This window comes from Abramis brama (assembly GCF_963993115.1).
Source record: "Abramis brama genome assembly, chromosome: 11".
NCBI classification, from domain to species: Eukaryota; Metazoa; Chordata; class Actinopteri; order Cypriniformes; family Leuciscidae; genus Abramis; species Abramis brama.
Window position 1 is genome coordinate 35,042,782 of NC_139973.1, and position 17,143 is coordinate 35,059,924.

The 17,143-nt window shown below is 38.7% G+C and overlaps 2 protein-coding genes across 2 annotated transcripts; both read right to left on the reverse strand.

Moving 5' to 3' along the window:
- Nucleotides 1–1,593: 1,593 nt before the first annotated feature.
- nfil3-5 (nuclear factor, interleukin 3 regulated, member 5) lies at nucleotides 1,594–8,640 on the reverse strand. Its single transcript, XM_084127807.1, has 2 exons — nucleotides 8,071–8,640; nucleotides 1,594–4,720 (listed from the first exon to the last, which is right to left on the reverse strand). Exon 2 carries the CDS (start codon nucleotides 4,277–4,279, stop codon nucleotides 2,498–2,500), a length of 1,782 nt encoding a protein of 593 aa, XP_083983933.1. The 5' UTR covers nucleotides 4,280–4,720; nucleotides 8,071–8,640; the 3' UTR covers nucleotides 1,594–2,497.
- A 5,859-nt stretch (nucleotides 8,641–14,499) lies between these two features.
- Nucleotides 14,500–16,627, reverse strand: nfil3-3 (nuclear factor, interleukin 3 regulated, member 3). The gene is made up of 2 exons (XM_084128253.1): nucleotides 16,486–16,627; nucleotides 14,500–15,878 (listed from the first exon to the last, which is right to left on the reverse strand). The coding sequence occupies exon 2, from the start codon at nucleotides 15,763–15,765 to the stop codon at nucleotides 14,905–14,907; it is 861 nt and encodes a 286-aa protein (XP_083984379.1). The 5' UTR covers nucleotides 15,766–15,878; nucleotides 16,486–16,627; the 3' UTR covers nucleotides 14,500–14,904.
- Between the last annotated feature and the right edge of the window lie 516 nt (nucleotides 16,628–17,143).

Here is a 17,143-nt window from a genome sequence, read left to right on the forward strand (position 1 = left end):
AAGCGCCATGCATGCATATTACCTAATGCCAGACAGGGTAAGTGATATAACAAACTGGCAGTCTACCCAGAGCAATAAATTAATGAATAAATGACAGGTAATCGTTAACACTTTTTAAAAAATGTGTATCAGAAAAGATCTAGTGGAGAAATGGTGAGAAAGACGAGATGTAATTTCTTGAGGCGGAGGGTAGAAAAGATTGGATTATGACCTGCACTTCAAGCTATTCTTTTTATAATGTCAATTGATATCAGAACAGTTACATAACTTGTTTTCTGCTCTAGTCTATTTTTTTCTCTGAATTAGTGCCTGTACTTGGGAGTGTATTTTCATGAACAGTGTGACCAACTACATCATGTTCCTTTCCAATGCTGGTAATTCCATTGATGCAGAGAACATGAAAGCATTTGTATGTGTATTTCTATTTGGTTGCAGCTCCCTGTGTGTGTGTGTCTTTGGGCTGTGACATAAGTGCTGTGACTTAGCCTGTTACATCATATTGGATGACTCTTGTGCCCTGCAGGAGTACAAAGTGTCCCTATGCATTTGCAAAGCTCTCATTTTAATTAGTTTATCGTGCTAGAAGGGGAGAGGAAAAAGTCACGTTGGAAGTATAAAGTCTGTCTGTTATTCTTTTGGTCTGGTTTTAAATCTTGTGAAAGTGCATGTGTCGGGATTGTTTATGGAAACACTTTATTATGGGGCATTAAGGCTTTCCGGGTAGTATAAACAACATTAGGCGACTTAAATTCAACGTACAACATGTTTTATTTTTCTTTCCACTCCTTTAGTGTCATTCTGAGCACCATGACAAGTACGTCCACCTCTTTTAACAAACATCATCTTTTTTTCTTTTTTTTTACTTCAGTAAATACCACACAATACACCAGGGTACAGAGGTGAAATAGATGAACAGGACATGAAAATACATACTGTCTCACATTGAGGTGAACAGACAACAGACACAAGAAATATCAACCCAAAAAAGAATAATAGCATTGGAATATAAAATAAAATAAAAATACAATATTAATAATTATTATTATAGAATGCCAAAATAAACTTGATACAAACTTAAAATACTCAAAAGAGAATTTGTCTGTACACTTTTTACATAATGGCCAGTGCCAGGCACCTGTTTGGGAACAATAAACACAGATTGTATAAAATCTGATGAAAAAAATTCAGTGCAGAAGCAGCTTTCAGCTGTGGTAAATTCTACAAAGACAACTAGTAGGACTGAATTTGTGTCTAGGTAACACTTAGTTGTGTGCTGCAGCATTTTACTGTGTGTTAACTTTTATATGCAACATTTAATGGGTATGATGATGCAATGGGCTACACGCACCAAAGGAGAAACTCTTCAGTTCTGAGTAACCTCAACCGTTTCTTCTCATGAGGTAGCATGTGAGGCGTCTCTGAAGCCTGAACACAGAGGACACGACCATCTTGAGATGGCAATGATATATTTTACACTTTGTACAGTCCGCATATTAACTTGGAAGAGACCACCTTGACATTTCTGAAAGGGCTTTTACTCAAATTTGGCTAAATGTCAGGTAGATTGCAAATTCTTTTTTTTTTTCTTAAAAAAGGTCACAGTGACCTTTGTGAGAGGGTCAATCCATCAGGCTCCTTTACACTGATACAGTATAGCAATGTACTGGACAAAAGGTGATTTTTACTGGTTAGCGTTGACCTATGAATGACCAAAACACTATGAAGAGAACATTCTGGTATCTCTCAAATGATACAGTGACATAAATACGATGACTTAGAAAATATAATGGAAGCATCAGACATAAACATTAGGTTTAGACTATACAGGAATTCAAACAGTAAGAAGTAGACAGTGTTCGTAGTCTTTCTCCCACTTTTCTACTCTTAAAGATTGACATGTTGCCATTTTTCATAAAATGTACTGAAATATGATATGTTTAGTCATGTCACAGTATTATAATATTCCAAGTGCTTCAATAATGCTAAAGTCCAAAGGCAGAGGAGGAGAAAGACAGGCATAAATCTGTTGAGGTTTTTTCTTCTGAAATCAGTAGGGAGAAAAGGACTCGAGTCTTTAACTCCATGAAGTGTGGCGAAAACTACTTGGGTTCAGGAACTACCCATCAATTTAGCTAAGCTACAAAACATGGCAGAGATATGTAAATAGTCAAAGGTGGAGTCAAAGGTTGCTATACAGAGCTTTGTAGGTTGGTTTTGAAAGAGGAAAAAGATCATTAGAAAGAGCTCAATTTCCTCTTTGTAACTTTTTAAAGTTACAGTTAAGTGCTTATAAAAAAAATGTTCGAGAACAGAGCTGCATTAAAAGTCACAGAATCGCTCTTGATAAGAAAACAGACCAAGAACACAAGTTACTTTCTTTTTGTTGTTCTGTATAAGCAATAGACTTTCATGCAATGAACTGGTACCATTTTCTTTTTTCTTTCTATAGGATGGTAAAGATGACAATTTAACAAGTCCAGGATGGGATGTGCCAGATTCAGTCACGTTTCTTATTTCTGCTACCTCGTCCTCCTGAACTCCTCTTCCCACTTTCCTTCCATCCCTCTTCCTCTCTGGAAGGAAACTGTTGTGTGTAAAGTTCATCTGCTGTCTCACTCTCACCTTCCTTGCTTCCAGAGCTGCTGCCTTGCTGCTGGTTAACCTGCGCTAGCGCAAGGTAGGGGTGCTGAGGCAGAGCGGAATCAGGTGACGTTGTGGCCAGGACGTCTTGGGAGCCACCGTTGGACAGTGCTCTATACTTAAGTCTTAGCTTGTGTGGCAGAGCAGTGCCTTTCATTTCACCTTGGTTGTCTCCGTACTGGTAAGAATCACTGATGACCATGGTGGGTGAGGATGCTGACTGGTGGATGGCGTGAAATCCACCAGTATCAGAGGAAGAGGATGAGGGAGATTCATCGTCAGTGGAGGCTTCTTTATCTGAGCTGCGTGGGTCTCCGTCACTAGAGGAGGTGTCCTTGCCTGAGGAGGAGTGCTCTTGGTAGAAGCCATCTGCTCTTGGGCAACCTTCATACGTCAGCTCTGGTGGCTCCTCGTTCAGAGTGCCGAGGTAGGGATTGGACCGCTGGCATACAAGGGCTTTTCCGGCCTCACTGAGCAAATCTGGGGCAAAAGAATTTGGGGTGCTGTCTTGAACCTGACTTCTGCATTGTCCTTGAACACTCAGGTCTTGTTGCTGTATGACAAACCGCCTGCTCTCCCCGGCATCTGCCTTGCCGTTAGTGAATTCATAGTTTGGTGAATCCAAAGACCTCCTGGCCAGCTGCTGCGCCACCTCCGAAAGAGTCTCTAAACCATCAGGTCTTATTTGTAGACTGCACCCTGTTTGAGTAAAATGGGTGATTTGCCCATTCTGTTGTGTTTGGGATGCCACCTGCTGCTCCATGTCCTCAACCCTTTGGCTCTCAACAGGGTAGGAGTTGCTTCCGGAACGAAAGAGGATGACACTTCTTTGGGGTGTGGCAGATGGAGGGGCTGGGTTGCTGACGCCTTCTTGCTGCTCCATTTCTTGAGGTTGGTGAGACTCCAGTCGTCCGAGACTTTGATGGCCATTGAACATGCCATTAAGAACGCTTGCCTCAAGCCTGTTAATGTCCATTCCAGAGCTCTCGTGTTTGATGTCAAAGTTTATAGGTTCAGGACTGTCCCGTGAAGATCCATCAGACATGTCGGAGAGTGATCCACGGGGGGAGTACTTGTGTAACGTTGAGTGGCGTTCACTCCTGGTCGGCTGCTCAGCCTCTGAGGAATCAGAGTTCATCATGACCTGAGAAGCACTAGAGTATCCACTGCTTGAGTAATATGGATTTCCAGAAGTTGCTCCTGTACCATTAGCTCCATTAGTCGCTGCCTCACTACCATTGCTGATCTGCTGGGTCTTTTCCATGTAAGAGGCAGAGCTTATGAGTCCAAATCTCAATTTCAATTGCAGGAGCTCTGTCTTCAGCCGCACGTTTTCATCATTCAGTGCCATTACCCTGTTCTCCAGCACCATATCATTGAGCCGGCGTTTCTCCCTTGACCTCTTTGCAGCCTCGTTATTCTTGCGTCGCTTTTCCCAGTAGGATGCATCTTTTTTCTCATCCGAGATGAACTCCCGCTTCCGTCGACAGCTGGAGTTGGGTTTTGGTTTTATTAGTCGGCCTTGACGAGGAGGGCTTGCGATTCGAGGTGATGGTAAACTCTCACTGTAGTTTGAGAACGTGTCTAATGTTTCCAAGCTGGCACTGTTGTTTTGGGTAGGGAGATTTAGGCTTTCCATTGTGGTCCTGTTGAGGCCAGTTTGTATAACTGGCACTCAGTGGACATTGAAATTTAATGTTTTAATACTGAAGATTATTTGTTTCTGATTGAAACTTCAAAAACAAACTTAATTGCCAGTATGCAGTCCTCAAATCTTTCAAGTGTCCAGATTGGTCAAAAAGATAAGAAAAAGATGGAAGGCAACAAAAACAACCGTCATTGGATAAGTGTGATCCAAGTTTTTTTTTTGTCCCAGAAAAGGGTTGGTCTTCTTTTTTTGTTTAGCTTGCTTTCAGTTCTCTCAGATTTTAGACAATGCAAATTTGTTGACTTGGCAAAACTCCTTGTTCTTGATGGGTGACGTGGTTGTATAGGCTGGGATTTCTGTTGGAGAATAAACTTGATTGTTCATCAGATCCGTCTCAGCTCAATGTTTTATCCCAGTCTCTGTTGAACAGATCTGTAAGGACAAAAAACAGGAGGTGTTTACTGAAATGTGTCCACAAGAATGAACAAAAACAACTACATCATAGAGTTAAAGGTAACAAGAATTAAAAGAGTAGGATTAGTTAGTATTATGAATGGTATATTATTTTGAATGTATGAAAAAGTGTTCTTCTTTATTGCACTGGTGGCATTACCTCTCTTTTGTCTTTTTTACTTTGTTGTAGTTGTGTGTATGTGGTTTAACTTTAGAAGTAATTTCAATCCCTTCAATTACAAAATGTGATTGACTTTCGTATGAGGGATTTGTGAAGACCTTTTCCTTTCAATTTCCATTCAAAAGCTGCAGCTTTGATGATAAATACCATGGACGAATGTCAAATGATGCATTAGCAAAATGTATTCTCATGTAATAATTCGGAAACAACCCAGTGTTCCATTTCCAATCTTGGCAGCAACTGAAATGTTCTGCTTTTCCTCTGTTCTATGAGCTCTAGAGAAATGTAGGTCAGTAGAGTAGTGTAGCACAGCGAGTAGGAGATCAGGCCATGCTGCAGTAGGACACTTATTGTGTAAGATACTGCACTGTCACATAATCAGAGACACCTGACTGACTGCCAGGACTGCAGGGAACTAAAGGTGTGGAATATCCGGAATAACCCTCATTCTCTTGACATCATATATTAGTGATCCAAACATCATTTATTAACAATGTAACCAAGAACATTTTGCTTATTAAAAATGAGTACATGTACACAGCTATCTTTTTAAATGACTTCTTATTGTGCTATTTTTTATAATACGGTTTTGTTAAGGTTTGTGCTTTATTCGGTAGTAGAGAATAATGCCTTTTTGTTACTGTGCTAAAACTATTAGGACTTTGTCCTTGATTTGTTAGCTCATCCTATTTTGCAGCTCATCGTGAGAATCTGAGTCCATGTTACATAACCACAAACAGCTATTGCACCATCACTAAAACACAACTTCAAAACCCGGCATACTCATAGTTCAACGGCAAAAAGAGGAAGAGGAACAAAAAAGTACAACACAAACAGCCCATTGTTCTCAAAAGCAAACACAGAACTTTGCCTATGCCTGTTATGTTTAAGCCTGATTGAATTTTCCCTTATCTTCAACCACACGAGAGAGTATTACTTTGTATTTCTAAATTTGTGGGTAACTTTGTCCATTGTGGTTAGGCTCACAGCATTGTGGGGACTAAGATTTCAGAAAACATGGAAGCACAAAGTATGGTCCATGCATGATCATTTTTCAGTTGGAACGTAAACGAGAGCTCGGGAAGGGTGGTGGACGTTGCGTGTGCGTGTCCCACTGACCTAGAAACCGGCTGCTCCGTAAACACGGTGCGTGTGCGCACTGGGTCCAACGCTATGCTGTAAAATAGGTCAGTGGGGCGGCAACGGTGTGTGCGTCCGCGGCTGTGTGTCTGTGAGAGAGTGCGTCAGAGCAAGTGGGGAGGAATTATAGTGCCTGCCTACCAAAAATAGTGTGCTTGGGTGAGGGAGGAGTTAAGGATTCCAAATGGGGGATGAGAGAGGAATTTACCAGCACTGCGGAGGTACAGAAAAAAAAAAGCAAATACGTCATCATCAGAATATTAGATTAAAGCGGGCCATGATTCATGCCAGTGATGCAATAATAAGCATCAAATGCACTAGCATTTTCCTGAAACGCATTAAGAAAGGGAGGAAGATTTAAAAATGAGGTTTTCTGCTCTTACACCACAAGGCTTGTCCGATACAGTCCAGCTTTTGTAATATCACTAATCAGCCGTGAATCAGAGCATGCAGTATAGTGCAGTTCAGACTGCAGGTTGTGGCTGGATGCCAGATTATTATCACACTTGAGGATCATTTTAGGACATGGTGAGCTCAGACACCCAAGTTACTGTAAAATGTTTATTTTATGATAGATAAGTGACTTAGGATAGTAATGGTGCTCAAAGAAAAAGAGGGGAGACATAACCATCCTAACCACATTTTGACCACATACACATTTGTGTTATTGGTTCCCTTAGCTTGTTTACTTTTCTTCTTCCAAGAATTAAGAGTATACATTTGAAGAAAAAGAGCTTGAGGTCCCATTAAACAGTTATGCACCGCCCCACATGGATAGTATTTACAGCTGGAAGCCTCCCTGCATGTGTTCACTCAGTCACATGCAAGCAGAACTGTTACGCCTCTAGTCTTCCTTCCAACCTAAAAGCCAAGTAGGCCAGTGTGACTGAGTGTTTTGGCTAGACTCTTAATTACAGGGGTTAATGCTAAAATCACAATAGCTGTCTATGAAAATTAAGTTCACAGCAAGTTGTCAGACTAGAGACTAGGTTAGCTAACCTTCAGATTAGTTTATGTAGTGGAGTAAACTCACCACCTGTATGCACATCTTTTGAATGCTCTTATTTGATTTTCGGACTGATGCTTTGTATTGTAAGAAGTGCGAGGCAGTTTCAGATTCCTGGCATTGCTGAATGGGGAGTGGTGGAATTGTTAAGGGGCATAGTCTACTTAGTTTATGAATAGGTCATAATAAGCTAAGCATGTAATGAGGATTGCATCACAATTTTTTTTTTTGTCCCCATACTATAGACAAATAAATTATTAAACATTTGAATGGTTTGCACATTATTATGCTTGCAAGTAACTAACCCTGCCTCTCTCTTTCCCAAACCAAAAGTTTTACGTCGCCTCACATTGCACAATAACCCACATACTTACTCACATTACGAGAATTTGATTCACTATGGTGACGCGATTTTTGAATATCTCGCGCATCTGAAGAGGGTCTTTCTCTGATCGCCACTGAACATCGTGCAACCCAACAACCATTCGCGTGGCATCGCTTTATCCTGTCGCCACGCGTTAGTTTAACAACCATATGCTTTGTAAGAAACGCTGACTTGCAACTGAAATGCACGGGAATAGTGCCGCCGCAATGCAATGCACAGACATTAACTGACCCACAGCCACTCATGCTTTTGGATATCGTAATGATCACCACCTCCCCCACGCCACGACCGTCTCGCCTTGACATTGAATGTGAAAATGTATGCAGTGCACAATGCGAGATAATATGTAGCTAGCCTACATTACAATCTAAAATAGGCAAACATAAACAATAAAGAAAGAACCATTGAAAACCAATAAAAATTCGCAGTCAGCGAAGCATTTGAGAGCCATGCAGACCCTGAGTCGGTTTCCATGTGAACAATAACATGCCCTGACCACGTTGCAAGGTAAGAGCCTAGCCTACAACTGTTTAGCCTGCTTTAAGCTCTGTAAAACACAATACACCCAGCACATATTATGAAATATTAAATGATAAACGGAGTGCAGTTGAACTCACCTATGTGAAATGGCGCATTCGTTTAGTTAAACGAAAGAATCCTCTTTTATCCTTCAATAAATCGCACGTCCGCGCCTCTATATGCCGTTTCTCGTCCCGATTCTGGTCTTTCTTCCTTTTACAACTTCAGTCTTGGCTGGAAATGTCCCGTGTGGGTCGTGATCCACTCACCGGCTTTGTGTCGATTAATGTGACTCCCTGAATGTGCTGCTATTCGCCGTCTATCTCTCCCTCCCTCTTCGTCCTTGTGTTATGTCGGAGGCTTTGCTCCAATTTTCCTCTCTTACACACACACACTCCTCTTGTCGTCCTCGAATGTGTGTTAGTAGGTCAGCGGTTGCATAACACGGAGCTTTGGGTGCCTAGTCACGTTCTTGTTCATCATGACGATACACAAGCCTCCTCTCCTGCCGAAATGACCGAAGAAACCGGGGACGGAGTTGGTAAAAAAAAAAGCTCTTCTCAGGTTCCTTGTAACGACATTCACCTCATACACCGATGGCAAATACAGCAGCAGCAGCAGTGTGTGCAGTTACTCCAACACGCCTCTGTGTATTCAACAGCTTCTCTGAAAGAAGGAGGTTACGAGACTGGCAATGTTGCGTAAATATTCACAATTGCATAAAAGACACTTTGGCTCAAAGAAAAGTCTGATGTGACTACAAACTTAATGATTAGGCTACCAAAGGAATATTAGATCTATCTATCTATCTATCTATCTATCTATCTATCTATCTATCTATCTATCTATCTATCTATCTATCTATCTATCTATCTATCTATCTATCTATCTATCTATCTATCTATCTATCTATCTATCTATCTATCTATCTATCATTTAAATGTGTTGGTATAACTGTCTATTAAAAAAGTAACACGGTTCGTAACAGGTAATTTAGCCATTACTAGCTTGTGCTCAAGGTCATGACCCTACAAAAAAATTCTATATTTTTTGAGTTTTCAATAATCTGTGGTTTACTGAATAAAATCATGTATTGTTGACTATTAAAGATTGTTCCCTACTCGCCTTACAAATTATACGACTACAAAAAAAACTTCAAGTCTTTTTTATTATGTTCTCAGGCTATATCAGACATATATTATTATTATTAATCTGATAATGAAATATTAGCAAATTCAAATGATAATCTAGAGGATGTAGCCTATTAATATTGTAAATGTAGTATATGTTACTATTTTCACTGGGTTGCAAATTAGCAGTTAAAAATGTAATTGCAGTGTAACTTTAGTTTGATGGTCCACTTTAGACATTCTACTATAAGTAACTTTGCACCTACATTTCAACTAACTCTCATTAGAGTATTAGTACACTGTAGTAGACTGCTAGGTTAGGGTTCAGGGATACATTGACATGTAGTTGCAAAGTTAGTCAGTGTCTGTTTATGAGCATCAAAATAAAGAGTTAGCAGATATTAAGCAGACAGTGTACTAATACTCTAATGAGAGTTAGTTGACATGCAAAGTTACTTAAAGTTATTAGAATGTCTAAAGTGGACTATCGAAATAAATTGTAACCTAAATTTTAAGTAAATAGTTAAATACACCTAATATAACATATTAGATTATATGCACCAAATTATAAATAGTAATGAGCCTTTTTTATCCTGAACGCATTTTTATCCTGCTAACGAGGATTTTTGAGTTTTATTTTTAGTTCTGTATTTGATTTTCAGTTGCCCAGAAATGCAATTTATATCTGGCAGGACAGCTTGTTTAAGAAGGTATAGCATTCCTCCTTCAAAACATGATACAGTCTCAGTCTACATTCTTAACATTCTGTTCTTGTATGCATTTACAGACCTTTGGTTATGTGTGTGACGCGTCTGTATAATTTTTGTTCCAAGTTACATATTACAAGACATGAATGAGTAGGTTTGTTCCCGTTTTACTCTAAGTTCCTTGAACCTGAACAATGATGCAGGCAACAGTAGCCTACAGTTCTCAGAAGATGCTAATTATATATAAACAAATTTTTAACGTCTAAGTGGGTATTCCAACCGTTTCCTCAGTTTGAATCCTTGGATACCTGCTTAAAGGGATAGTTCACTCAAAAATGAAAATTCTATCATCATTTATTCACCCTCAAGGTGTTCCAAACCTGTATGAATTTCTTTCTTATGCTGAATACAAAAAAAATGCTATTGTGCATTTCGAAGAATGTCCATCAACTGTTTGGTTACCGACATTCTTCAAAATATCTTCTTTTGTGTTCAAAGGAAAGAAAGAAGTTCATACAGGTGTGGAACAACTTGAGGGTGAGTAAACAGAATACATTTTTTTGGGTGAACTATCCCTTTAAGCAAACACATCAGGGTAAATGCACTTGACTCAGGTCTTTTTGAGGGAAAGTTTGTTCAATTTACATTCAAATTCAAGTATGGTAATGCAATTATTTCCCCCACAAATTTGTATGTGAACCTTAAGGATGTATTGATACAAATCAACTCAACTATATGTGTATTTTTACCATTAGCACCAATGTTTTAAAGCCATGCAGCTGCAACAATCTTCATAACATGTGACCTCTTGCACTGTCTTTCACCACGCTTGAACATCCAAGTGAAGTGCAAGGATCAAGAGGGTCGTGGCAGGAGACATGCCATTTTTAGGCCCATGCATGCGCTTCCCCTTCATCTGTTGCGGTGCTGATGGACACTATACGCAGATTGGGGGTTTTGGCCTTGAACTTGCCTTTCCCTCCCCCTCTGCATTCTCCCCCATTCACTCACAGCTGCGTCTGCTACAGTTCCCTAGGCAACCGTTATGCTGCCTGCCTAGCAACTGGTTCCCCCCCCCCCACACCCACCCCACCACCCCTTCCTCCTTGCAGAGAGAGAGGGGTTGATGAGGGGTGCTGGGAGAGACAAAGAACCCAATGTGTGTTTATCTAATGTGGATCATGGAACAGGAAGCAGCGTAGGCATCCTCTGTGGAGCTGTATTGTCTGCTTGCCGGTCCACTAGTAGATCTGAGATCCAAGGGGAGCAGATGTTAGTAGTTATGAGTCGGGGCAATATTATGAAATCCTGCCTCATTCATAAGCAGAAGGTCTAATAAAATGATACCTCAGTGTTTTCAAATCAAGACCATTTTATGTTGTAGATGTGCATGTTGTTTATTCGTATGTTAAAGTACATTTTAAAAGCACAAACACAAGTCAACAGCCAACCAATAAATATGTAAACAAAGCTTGGTAGTGCCCCAACACATGGTAACATTTAAAACATGAGACATGTTAAGTGTTAACCCTCTGGTGGTCTTCGCATGGCGGTCAAAAATGAAATGAATGTACTATATTTAAGTTCAATAATATTTTTTGAATTTAATATTTTGAATTTTTAGTGGATTTTATGGCACTAATTTATATTTTTCCTTTTCAAAGACGACACTTGGCAAATTATTGCTGAAGAACTTAAAAAAGTTACATCATTTTACATTTATTGTAATGAAAAATGCTCAAAAATACTATTTTCAATTTTATATGAAATATATATTTTCAAAAACACGTTTTACTCTAAAACTGCAAGAAAATCAAAGCCATAAATCTAAACAAGTTTTGTTGTGTGTGTGTGTGTTCACATAGCAAGTGCCAAAACCTTTACCAAGTTTCGTACCATTCCGAAGAAGTAGAAAAAAAAAAAAACGTATAATTTTTACGGTCAAAAATGACCAGAGGGTTAAATGTTATTGTTAATAATAATTTATACATAACAATTACTATTATTATTATTATAACTGTGCCTTTTAAAAAAAATACTTTATGTTTTTGTTTTTACAGGTAATTTAGCCATTACTAGCCTTGTGCTCAAGGTCATGACCCTACAAGGTGTTTATTAGAACAAAAATGTAATGATGATATTTCTAAAAAAAAATCCATTTTCAATAATCAGTGGTTTACTGCATAAAATCATGTATCAGGATTGACTATTAAAGATTGTTTTCTTCTGACCTAACAAATTATAAGATTGAAGACACAACATCAAGTATATTTAGTAAAATATTATGTTCTCTATATCAGACATATTATTAACAATAATATTTTCATTCTAATAATTAATTATTAGCTAATTAAAATGATAATCTGGAGGATATGTATTAGTAGTGTAAATATAGGCCTGGTTTCTAGCCAGGATTAGGCCTTAGTTAAATTAGGATGTTTAAGTAGCTTTTATAAATGTGCCTTAGAAAAATATATTTCTGTTGTCTTGAGACAAAATAATGGCACTGATATATTTTAAGTTATGTCACTGCAAGTTGCTTTCAGATGAAACAGCTCAAACATGCATTTTAGCCTGGGACTAGGCTTAAGCCTTGTCTGTGAAACTGGGCAATAGTATATTATAGCAGTAATGTATATGTTACTATTTACACCAGGGTGCATATTAGCAGTTAATGTAAATGTATTATTATTTCCATTTCACACTTTTCAAATTGACTCTTTGATGACTAACCCCCTATTAACTAAGCTGCTTCACACATTAAATTAATACATTTATTCATACTGGTAAACCAAACACAGATCAGCCCAAACATCTGCCCGAAAGCCATACAGAATACAGAGCACAATTTAGGCGGATGAGCCTGTAAACCTTCTGCTTCGATCCACTGCTGCTGGCTTGTTTCTTTTTGCATTGCTTTGCATGTTTAACGGTGAGCAAAAAATGCATTCGTGAATCAATAACTTTGTCTCCCGCTGCTTAAAATGGCAACAGAAGTGCTGATGTTGACATTGAACGTAGTCTCGCAGACAGTGGAACTGTGGGAATCTCTAGAGGAAATAAATTGTTTCTTTCTACTCACTCCTTGGTATAAGAACACAGTGAAAGTGATTTCACCATGTACAACATGTTCCTGGATCAACATTGCAATCAAAAAATCAGATTTGAGGGACACATTTACAGTTTATGTCAAGTTTAGGCTTAAAACCAGGGTTAGGTGTTATTCACCTATCATTTTCCTCTGATTCTGATTTTCATTTCCAATGTTTCTTTTCAGCTTCAGTCACACCTTAATATAGGGAATCAATGACTTTCACTCTCACATCTTTAAATAGCCGTAGATGCTGACGCTGCATTGACATTGAAGCTGTTGCTGTAATCAACCACTGAGTCTTCAGAACTGTGGGAGACAAAGACTGTTGCCCTGTAAAGATCCGTCAACCACTGAGTATGAGGTTCATGTGTAAGTTAAATTAATACATAAAAAGTAAAATTTACTATATGAATATGTGCAGTTCTGCTCTGCATGATGCTTATTTAAAAAAAGAATCTCATACAAATTTAAAATAAGCATCACAAATATAGTTTTGACCCCTTTTTCACATTTGGATTCTCCCTACAGTTGCCGGTATAGATCCAGCTTCACCACTCATACTCATGCTCTCTATATCAAAGGTTGCTGCAGTCATCAGTGATGGAGGAGGCAACTCAGAATATTATGAACCCAGACCGCATTTGATCAAAAATACAGTAAAAGCAGTAATATTGTGAAATACTATTACGATTTAAAATAACTGTTTTCTATTTGAACATATTTTAAAATGTATTTATTCCTGTGATGGTAAAGCTGAATTTTCAGCTTCATTACTCCAGTTTTCAGTGTCACATGATCCTTCAGAAATCATTCTAATATGCTGATTTGATGCTCAAGAAAAAACATTTCTTTTGATTATTAATATTGAAAATGGTTGTGCTGCTTAATATTTTTGTGGAAAAAGTGATGCATTTTTTTCCTTCAGGATTCTTTTATGAATGGAAAGTTCAAAAGAACAGCATTTATTTAAAATATAAACCTTTTGTAACATTATAAATGTCTTTACTTTTTGACACTTTACTGTCACTGTCACTTTTTAAATGCATCCTTTCTGAATAAAAGAAATTTCTTTAAAAAAAAAGTTCGGTAACACCAGTAATAAATTGTATAATTACACTGTAAAAAGGAAACCTTCAAATAAAGTGTAACCAAAAAAAAAAAAAATAAATTATCAAACAAACACACTTTTGAATGGTAGTGTTGACAGTATAATTTGTGTGTTTTAAAAATAGCTTCTGGACAATATTAAATAATAAAAATGCAAAGGTCATGATTGCAAACTTCTGAGCAAAACTATGCAGTTTCTTTAAAAAGTACAGTTCATTCTCTGTTGAGTCTTATAGATTATTAACATGGAGGTAAATATAGGCCTTGGGTTGTAAAGAATGTGAGTTTGTAGAAAAAAGCGTTTTACTTCCCTTTTTGAGTAATTTTTTTTTTACACTTTATTCATGAAACAAGATCACTTTTGACGTGTAAAATGAATGTAAAAAAAAAAAGAACAATGCTTTGAATCCCAAGTGAATTTAAACAAACTAAGAAAACCAAAAGTCCATAAACAGAAATGTAATGAAAACAGAACAGGTGCTGAGTAGGAAAGGTACAGAAAAGGTTTCGATTTTATTGCATTGTGAAGGTTCAATGTTGAATGTTAAACAACGCACAATCTGCCAAAACAGTGTACAGGAGAAAACAGAAGAGCTTTTTGCTTTCACAGTATTTCTAATTTAATCCAGCACGTTATGAACATTACTAGACAGGCATATGAAAATTTCACATGAATGAAAAATGGCTCCGATTGCCAGCTGTTCCAGCGAACATCCAGCTGGCTTCTGATATTTGTCTGTAACAATCAGAAAAATTAGCTTCTTTCTTTGGATTGGTCAGAAGTCAGGTGTTACAGATGCGATCTCAGTCTTTTGAGCCCGGCCACTTCTTCATTCAAAGCGCTTAGCTGGAATCTAATAGCGCTGTGACTTTCTGTAGATCTGTGAATGGAAGTTATTCTGATGTGCTGTTGAACAAGCTGATGGCACTGTGTCTGTGTGTGTGTGTCCAGAAACCAGAGACTGTACGACTTGAGGAGAGATTTTCCACCTCAGCACCTTCAATTCTACACGGCGTCTTGAAACGCAGTTTATGAGGAAGACCTTTCATGTTGTTCTCTTGCCATCCTGACACTAATAAATTGGTATCCACCTCTGCGATACGGCCTGGCTGTTCGTCACCTCGATAGGGTCCAATACTATGTTCACCTACAGCATCATCTGAGAGCTCTGGGCTCCCAATGCTTGATCCTCCAGGGATGAAGAACCCATAGTTTTGCTGTGGGATCGACAACAGGTGTCCATGGGCAGGTTGTGGGTTAGTGTTGGAGCAGTAGCAGGGTATTGCTGGAAATGTTTGGTTATATGAACCATATGAGCAGATCTGTGCTGGTGAATCTGTGTGATCTTTGATCAAACCGAATCTGAACTTAAGTGCCAGTAGCTCAGCTTTCAGGCGTGCATTGTCCTCAAGAAGAGCCAGAACTTGGTTCTCTACCACCATGTCGCTGATGCGGCGTTTCTCACGCGAACGCTTGGCAGCTTCGTTGTTCTTTTTGCGCTTGTTCCAATAACCTTCGTCTTTTTTCACAGCAGGGATAGACTCACGTTTGCGACGCAGTGTGATGCTGCCGGCGGTCTCTGCTCTTCCTTGGCGTCTCAGACCTCTGGGATGGATGAGAGAAGAGCGGGCTATCATGCTGCTGGACACTGTTTCTTCTGTGAAGGATCCAGCACCCTCCTGACTTACTGGATCAGTTACTTCTTTCAGGTACAACAGTCTCTGTTCTGCCTGCGTGACACTTTGGTCCCTCATGCTGTGAGTCTGGGGCTTAATGAATGTGTGAAATCTCAAGACACTCACAGGTCTTGTAATGTTGACATTCAAGAAACACTTTTTGTTGCTGTCCTGAAGACCTTTAGCTCCCCCTAGTGGTTGAGAGCAGAAATAAAACTGAGGTGTTTATGTAGGCTCACATAATACATAACTGTAGCAATATAGCAAATTTAAAATAAAGGTGTATTGTTTGTATTATAGACATTTTAACATAACCTGGTAATTCATTATTCAGATTTTAAATTCTAATTAACAACAGCTTTTGAAGGTTGTGGCTTAAATTTCACTTTCAAATAGCCTTTATAAAAAGGAAGATTTAAAAAAAGGAACTACAGCGGGTTATAAGAAAAATTATATTTGACATGAAAAGTGACATGAGTGACATGAAAATCTTGATAGCGTGACTCAAACAATGTTTAAACAAAGTTCATATTTACTTTGAAGAATATATTTGACAACTCTTGAAAGAAATGTAAAGTAGAACACATGTTGCATAGAGCTAAGGTAAGATTTAAATTTGCTAACGTTAGTCATTTTAACACAAAATTGTACGCTATAGCAGAATGTGGAGTTTTCTTAAAAACGCGCTCAATAAAGATTAGAATGTTTTACGCGGCTTTTTTACAAAGTTTTCTACGTATGGACCATCGTTTACGGCCAATCACGAGCTGTGAAAATTACTTTATTAAATCTGCTTACCTTCCACTAAAACGCTTAATGGTTTACTTTAAAATGTGAAGAAGTCAGGACTCAGGAGAAAAGCACTGTCCTCCTTGTAACGAGCGCAGGAGTCTGTCCTCATCTGTAAACTGCTGCTCAAATCTCTCTGTTTCTCTGAAGGGTTTAGCTCGGGTCGCGGCTCGCGAGGTCAGCTGGTTTGAACTCTACGTCAGACGTCAGAAACACGAACGCAACAGGCGCGCGCGCTGGATTACGCACAGACAAACTGAGTGTAAAATATCTCCTTTTGAAAAGATCTTTTCACAATGTTAGGGGCAGCAATATACAAATGCTCAAATGGTGGCAGTGCTTTCATTACAGTAATAATGACTTATTTGGTGTTGTTTCTTGTAAATACACTTTATAAGTTGGCCTATTGCTTCTGAGGTTCATTATTTTGATGTGTAATATTTGTAACATACAGTAGGCCAGTGGTTCCCAAACCTGTCCTGAAGGACCCCCAACACTGCACGTTTTCTTTGTCTCCCTAATCAAACACACCTGATTCAACTCATCAGCTCATTAACCCATGTGATAATGAGCTGATGAGTTGAATCAGGTGTGTTTGATTAGGGAGACAAAGAAAACGTGCAGTGTTGGGGGTCCTTCAGGACAGGTTTGGGAACCACTGCAGTAG